Genomic DNA, 8046 nt, shown 5'->3' with positions numbered 1-8046 from the left:
AGATGTATCTCCTAGACTTTCTACGCTCATATGAACACGTGCATAGTGGTGTGCTTGCTGGTGAACGTGCAGCAACCTGCTGGTGAGAGTGGTGAGGTGCGGGTGTGGAGGTACGTGTTGATGTCCGTGGTGTAGATGCTCCCACCATGGCTGATTTCAAGCTGCTAACATGAAATCAGCATGGAGTTGCGAACGTGCAGCAACCTGCTGGTGAGAGTGGTGAGGTGCGGGTGTGGAGGTACGTGTTGATGTCCATGGTGTAGATGCTCCCACCATGGCTGATTTCAAGCTGCTAACATGAAATCAGCATGGAGTTGGGAAGAAATATGAGGTAGCACCTATTATATGGTGTTTCTACTGCACAGATACCATAAATGCTGATACTCTTAAGAGCATAGATAATAGTAACATGGAGTAAAATAATCAAGAAGTGGTAAGTTTTGTGTATTTGTTGCCTTTAAAAATATATGATTTATTGAGTTTTAAGTTTACATTATTTAATTTTTGATAATGGCTGTATTTAATAACCAGTTCACAAAAGTCCTGAAAATTTAAAAGTCAGCCCTCATTAGTCAGTACCAGCTGGCTTCGGAGTGGTAAGTTTTGTATATTTGTTACCTTTAAAAATATATGATTTATTGAGTTTTAAGTTTACATTATTTAATTTTTGATAATGGCTGTATTTAATAACCGGTTCACAAAAGTCCTGAAAATTTAAAAGTCAGCCCTCATTAGTCAGTACCAGCTGGCTTCGGCACGTCACTCATTTTGTTTTTACTAAAATATAACATTATATGATTTTTTTCTTTAACTTGCTTTTTACTTAAAAGGATCTTCATCTAATGGTTTGTTCATTCGACCAATATTCCACCGTGTGCCATGTGCTGTGTTAGGAATCAGGGCCACCATTGTGAATGGGGTAGCCATGTGCTTTGCCATCATTAACTTAGGGAAACTGTTGACTGACAAATCAACAAATAAATAAACACCATCAACAACAAAAGTGCTCCCTGTAATTAGGGCTCTCAAAGGAATTAACAGGATGGTGTACTAGAAATGATGCTATGGGAGGCTAAGGGTGTGGAGGTTGCATATGGCAGGAGAGAACTCACTTTAGGTTCAGGTCCGGAAGAGCTTCTTCTATGGAAGTGACATAATCTGAGACCCAAAAGATAAAAAGGGACCAGGCATCCAGAGCTTAGAAAAAAGTTTAAAAAGCATATGTTCACTGGATGCATTTCTGTAAACTTTACAAGCATGCAAAACAGTTCTGTCCATTGTTCTTAGAAAAATCCTCAGGTGGTAAAACTGGAAAGGCTTCCCCACTCCCAGCTTCAGGATTGTAGTTACCCTTGGTGGGAGGAAGGGGAGGAGAAAGAGTTGGAGGCAGAGAGAGTCTTCAGCTGCATCTTGCTATTTTCTTGAAGCAAAAGGAGAGAGAGGTCTGGGACAAACATAAGTGGTGTTATTTTTTGTTGCCTCTAGCTGATGGATACAGGGTTGTCAGCTACATTATTCTTTCTAGTTTCTGAATGCTGGAACTATTTCAAGATTATTATTTTTTAAGAATAGGGAAAAGAGGTTCTAGGCAGTAGAACTGACCAGTGTTAAGGCTCACTCTTAGAGCATTATGACTGCAGAAAAGTGAAGGGGGGACCCCAGGGTAAGTTGTAGAGAGGGGCAGGGACCAGGTCATATGGGCCTTGAAAGCTACAACCATAAGTACAAATTTTACTATAAATGCAGTGGATGCCATCTCGAGCTGACGAGAGAAAGAGACATAATCTGATTTACATGGATAAAAGAGTACTCAGATGCTTTGAAGAGAATTGGTGGAGGGTTGAGAATGGCGTCAGGGAGGTTAGTTAGGCGTCTAGGCCTGGGAGGTGGCTAAGTCCTCAGATCCAACCTTGATCTAGCTCATTGGGCAAGACTTATCAAACAATTATGCCTCGATAAAGCTGTTAGAAAAGGAAAAGGAAGGAACATGTTATTATGAAACAAAAAGAGGCAGAATTTTTAAAAAAGATGGATCTGAAAAAGGACCAATTAAAAATTCTGAGAATGAAAGTATTCATTAAATTAAAGGTACTCATTAAAAAAGGAAGCAAAGAAAGAAAGGAAAAACCTCAGTAGACAGGAGAAACTCTGGACTGGACACAATGAAAGAGAGAATTATTGAATTGGAAGACAGTTCTAAGGAATTTTCCCAGAGACTGCCCAGAAAGATAAAGGGAGAAAAATATGATCGGGTAGTTAAAAGACCTGGAGGATAGATCGAGCTACTCCCATATATGTTTAATAGAAATTCTACCAGAAGAGACTGAAGAAAATGACTCAGCATAATGGCTGAGAATTTTCCAGAACTTAAAAAGAGATATGTCTTCAGTTTGAAAGTGCTCATCAGGTAATGAGGAGCATTTAAAAAAGTAAATTTTCTACTTCAAAACCACATAGTCAAACTGCAGAAAATCAAGAATAAAGGGAAAGTCTTAAAATTTATTTGAAACAGATTGCCCTCAAAAGAACAACATTACACTAACAGTAGGTTGCTTTTGAGTCTATGGTAGTCTTTTTGGCAATCTTCAACATATTGAAAGAAAATAAAATTTAATCAGCCTAGAATTCCATACCCAACTGAATGCTGATTCCAGACTGATGGTGAAATGAAGACATTTTTAGTGAAGAGAAAGTGGCCCAGCCCCAAACCCTGAGCTCTTGAACATGTAAAGGTTGGAGAGAAGAGGAGTCCTCTCAAGTCACATATGCCCAGTCACCCAGGGATAGCCTCTGTCTCCCACAGAAACTATAGAGACAGAAGAAGGACCAGATTTAGCTTTTGTTGTTGTAGCACAAGGCTATTGGGAATGCTGCTCTTGGACCATGTTGCTGTTATTCCGTCAAGACAGAGGAGGAAGATGGTCCCATCCATCTGCCTCCCATCTCCCAGGAATTCAAATCACATGTGAAGGGTTTCATGTGTCCTCCAGTGTCTCTAGGAGAATGGGAATGGGTAGAGGGTAGGTAGCAAGGATTCCTGACCCCAGCTTGGGTTTTAGTCATGTAGCTGTGGAGACCACTGTAGGGCAGAGAAAGGGCGGTGTGGTAGCAGATGGGGGCCAGGCCCAGGGCCCTGGGTTTGGGAAGGAGCCCAGGGACCTGAGAACCCCCTCTAGGCTGGCCCATTCTAGACTGTCTCTCTGTCTTCCAGATTGTGGACAAGAACAACCGCTACAAGTCTATAGATGGGTCAGACGAGACTAAAGCCAATTGGATGAGGTGAGTCCTGTTCTCTGCTGGTTTCCCAGGAGCCTGCCCTGGTCTCTGGAATGGAGGACAAGGGAGTGTGTTGGGCCTAGGGGGTCTCTGGTGGTGGAGGCCCCTGAAGGCTCCAGGACTGCCGATTGCAGGGTTTGGGACATGTCTGGCTCTGTTTCCCCAGGCTTCCATCAGGGGGCTGTGGAGGAGACCTGGCCAGGCTGGTGGATTGCAGGGACCCCTAGAGGCTGCATACTAGCCAGTGTGTCTGGAGTGCCAGGCCCCAGGCGCCTGGCAGCATTCCTGGGGAGGAGGGGGAGAGTGTCGCTCTACCTATGACTGTGACACCTTCTTACAGGACAGACTCCTGCTGGAAGGCTGCAGGAATCACCCCACTGCAGCCCCAGCAGTTGTTTAAATGGCCCCCATGGAGCAGGAGGCTCTGGCAAAGTCTCTAGCCCAGTTTTCAACAGTGCTTCCTGCCTGGGCTTGAGTACTTTCAGGAGTAGTTTTACCCAGGTCCAGTGTTGAGGAGAGAAGTTTGCGCCAGAAGGATCCTCAAAAGCCTGCCTGAGAGAGCAGGAAACTGGCCCAGGGTCACTGAGAGGTGGCTGAGCTGATCCTAGAAGCACGGGCTCAGCCAGGTGCTACTGGCCTGTGTGCTAGGGTCCTGTGGGGGGTGTCTGGGCAGGGAGGAGGATCAGACTTGCTCCCTGCCCTCCCCGGTGGCCTTTCTCCCCTGGGGCAGTGACTGGGGAATTGGGTCTGGGTTGGCAAGGAAGGGAGGCGTCTGATGGTTGGACCCCACCAGGGGTACAGCCACACTACGGACCTGGGCCCTCTGTCGGCGTCTGTGCAGTTCCATGACCCGTGGATACTGGGGGCTGGGCGTGGAAGAGTGATCGTGCTTGGTGGGAGGGCAGTTAGGGCCATCCTAAGAGGGGTTTGCTGTATTTAAACTCTCAGACTTTCTGAGCAAATGGGGAGAAACTGGTTGGATGTGGGGAATCCGTGACAAGGTCCTCTGTGCCCTTCCTGGTGGACTCAATGCCCACCCGGGCTCCTGATCGGCTGAGCTGCGGTTTACACCTCCCCGAGCTCTGCAGGGTTCATCCTCTTATTTGCTGGGGCTGCTGTTCTTACTGCCATTTAACAGGTGCAGAAGCAGAGGCCCCAGAGGGGGGCAGCCCTTGCTTCCCCCATCCCCCTTTCACATGTTCTTTCAGAATTGCCCTGAAATGGCCCCCAGAGGGTGGGTGGACACTCCTAACTGCCTCTTTCTGCTCCTCCTGTGCCCTCCCCACCCCCGCCGGGTCCAGGACCACCACAAAAGTGATGTTTTCTAATGCGCTTGTTGAATGGAGGCACAGACGTGCTGCAAGGGCCCAGATGAAAGGGGAGGGGCTTTGACATGTGCCTTCCAAGGGGTCAGGGTTTTGTTTGGGACACTGTGAGCAAGTGGGGACAAGGCGTTCAGACCAGCCATTGATGGGCTGCACAGGTCAGACCCCCAGCTCATGCTCCTGCTGCTCCCCTGTTGCTCCAGTCTGCCTCTAGGCAGGCAGACGAGCGTGTGTCTGAGTCTATTCTGGCATCAGGCTCTTCTGCACTGTGGCATTCAAGGCTCCAGGAGCTTCAGCCCATAGAGCTGAGTCTGTTCCATTCTTCCATCTATCTTTGATATTTCATCTTGGGGACAAGGGTTTACGACACCCCAAAGAAGAAGATTCATCATCTGAACTAACTTAGCCATCGTCTGGCACCCCAGAGGTTCTGACTTAATTGGCTGGGTATGGACCCTGGGCATTGGTATTTTTAAAGCTCTCCATAGTGATTCAGATGTGCCACTAGTGTTGAGAACGACTGCTTGGCACTAATCTTCATGCCACAGTGGCAGAACAAGGATTTGAACCTGTGGCTCTGGACTTACTGGCCAGCATTCTTTCTGCCTGTGTTCAAGGGACCAGGTGCAGTGTGGCTTTCTGGGCCTTGGGTGGGCACTGATGGAGTGGTTCTGCTACTACCCCATTGCTAGCGAGGATTTGAACCTGTGGCTCTGGACTTACTGGCCAGCATTCTTTCTGCCTGTGTTCAAGGGACCAGGTGCAGCGTGGCTTTCTGGGCCTTGGGTGGGCACTGATGGAGTGGTTCTGCTACTACCCCATTGCTAGCCTGGCATCTGTCCTACTCCTGCTCCCAGCCCTGTCCTGATCCTAGATGGTGCCCGGGTAGTCACAGCTGGCAGGCCTCATTCTCATGAAGACTCAAGGAGCCAGTTGGGTTTGGGAGTGTGGTTCATGGCCATGGAGAAAGCCAGTTTATCCTGGGAATTCTCCTTTCCCCTTCATGTACATCTGCCATTTGTACAGTTCTTCTAATCTGCAGACACTGTTACTTGCTTACTTACTTACTTATACCCTAGGGACTTGGAGATGATCGAATGGAGTCAGTTTCTTTATAAAACAGGTGTGAACCAGGGAGGGAATGGGCACTCACGTTCTGAGTTTGGACTTTATGGCAGCCTTAAGGCTAGTTGTGGTGGTTCTTAACCAGAGCTGTTTTGTGTCCCTGGGGGCATTTGGCAAAGCCTTGAGATGTTTTTGGTGGTCACAACTCTGCGGGTGGATGCTAGTGGTTTCTATCAAGTAGAAGCCAAAGACACCCCTCCCCCCTACAAAGAATTTTTCCAGCCCCAAATGCCAGTAGTAGCGAGATTGAGAAACCCACATTAAATCCCCCTGACTGCCCTGGGATGTGGCGTGAGAATGATTACCCTAGTTTCACAGAGAAGGAAACGGTGTTTACAGAGATACTGCAGCTTGCCCGAGGTCTAGTCCCAGGTCTGTCTGAGTTCAAGGCTCATGGCCTTGCCATTGTCCAGCTGGTTGGCAAAGCCCCCAGCCTGTCCCTCCCCAGCTTCTGGACCCTGGTGTTGTGGGTGAGTAGGTTGGGGAGGTGAGGCTGAAGGATCCTGGTACCACTGGCCTCTTGCTGTGGTTTGGAAGCAGGCAGAGGAGTGAATCAAGCTCCAGGTTGCCCTCCATACCTTGGTGTCCTCTCTTGGGGGCATCTTTTGAACCTTTTAGCACTAGTTAAAGGGTGTACAGAACCACAATGCAGAGAAATCGAGTTTCAAAGCCAGAGCAAGGTGCCAGGTCAGATGGAAGGGCTGTACCATGCCCATTGCCCCATCCATCAGAGTGGAACTTGTCTTCCAATGGATGCTTGTGGGCTCCTCAAATTCCACCAGAAAACCACAGCAGCCCAACCCCAAAAGGAGCTGCTGGCAGTACTTCTGTGGGAGGGGAGCCTATTTTTCCTGCATATGTTCACAGATGGGGACTTGGGGGACAGGGACTGACAGACGAGTAAGGGGAAGAGAGCTATATGACAGAATAAGCTTTCTGTGAATACACCCTAATTATGGGCATCACCAGCGATGCCACACATCATCAGCCAATTGTAAATAGTCTCCCTGGTTAAGTATTCTTTCTCCAAGCCATTCATTCAGCTACATGGCTTTATGTAAATATCACTTCATGGAGGCAATGGTCTAATCCTAACCCCAGTAAGTATCCTTTATTCCTTTTTAGGGCTTTAAAGCTCTTTGATTTTACATCATTATGCCTTTCTCTCTTTAGTAACAACCCCTGAGAGAGGTTGGTGTGGTTGTTATTACCATTTCGGATGGGGAGAATGAGGTGGGAAAGGTTAAATGAACTTAAACTGCCCTGCAGGCATCCGAGTCTGAGTCCACCATTCCCACCCACTAAGGCCGCGTCTCTTCTTCCCACCCTCCCCTCCGAGGAGTAGTGGAAGGGACCTCGCAGTAGGAGAAGGGTGTGGTGGGGGCCAGGTTGCCCCAAATGCCTCCTGGCTCCCCAGCTGGGGGCCAGCAATTAGGAAGGAGAAGGACCACCCACGTTGACGGTCATTTACCCAATTGTGCTTTGTGGGATATTCAACCCAAGGACCGTGGCGGCGCCCCTGGCCGAGCGTAAGAGGAAGCCCAAGTTCTCCAAGGAGGAGCTGGACATTCTGGTCACGGAGGTGACCCACCACGAAGCAGTTCTCTTTGGGAGGGAGACCATGCGGCTGTCCCATGCTGACAGGGACAAGATTTGGGAAGGCATAGCTCGGAAAATCACTTCCGTCAGCCAGGTCCCCCGCTCCGTCAAGGACATTAAGCACAGATGGGATGACATGAAGCGGAGGACCAAGGACAAGCTGGCCTTCATGCAGCAATCCCTGTCGGGCCCTGGAGCCGGAGGCCGGGTCCCCACCATCGTGCTCACTGCCCATGAGAGGGCCATTGAGTCGGCGCTGCTCACAGCCCGGTCCGGGCACAGCTTCCCCCAGGCAGAACTGGATGGCACCGACAGCCCTTCAACCAGCTGTGAGTATCACCTGTCCCCCCCGCCTGTCTCCTCCTGCCTGTTCCCAGCCTTCCTTCTCTTTCTCCTTCCTGTGTTCTCTGTCTCGCCCCCTCTTTCCATTCTCCCCTCCTTCTCCCCTTGCTGTCTCGTCTCCACCCCCTTTTCATGCATTCATTCTAGAATATTTATCGAGCATCACCGTGCCAGGAGTTGTGCTGGGAGCTGGAAAGACAGAGCTGCGTTTTAAACCTACAAAGGCGCCCCCTCTTTCCATTCTCCCCTCCTTCTCCCCTTGCTGTCTCGTCTCCACCCCCTTTTCATGCATTCATTCTAGAATATTTATCGAGCATTACCGTGCCAGGAGTTGTGCTGGGAGCTGGAAAGACAGAGCTGCGTTTTAAACCTACAAAGG

General features: G+C 48.9%; 1 protein-coding gene across 1 annotated transcript in view; it reads left to right on the top strand.

Moving 5' to 3' along the window:
- PRDM11 (PR domain containing 11) overlaps window positions 1–8046 on the top strand; it is a 47352-nt gene that overhangs the window by 19398 nt on the left and 19908 nt on the right. The window contains exon 4 of the mRNA XM_008577557.1: window positions 3212–3279. Within this exon, the coding sequence (XP_008575779.1) occupies window positions 3212–3279 (68 nt within the window). The remainder of the gene's footprint in view (window positions 1–3211; window positions 3280–8046) is intronic.

The sequence above is a fragment of the Galeopterus variegatus genome, unplaced genomic scaffold (assembly GCF_000696425.1).
Source record: "Galeopterus variegatus unplaced genomic scaffold, G_variegatus-3.0.2 Scaffold1538, whole genome shotgun sequence".
NCBI lineage: Eukaryota > Metazoa > Chordata > Mammalia > Dermoptera > Cynocephalidae > Galeopterus > Galeopterus variegatus.
The sequence above is the reverse complement of the archived record's forward strand: the minus strand, read 5'-3'. Positions and strand labels throughout refer to the sequence as shown.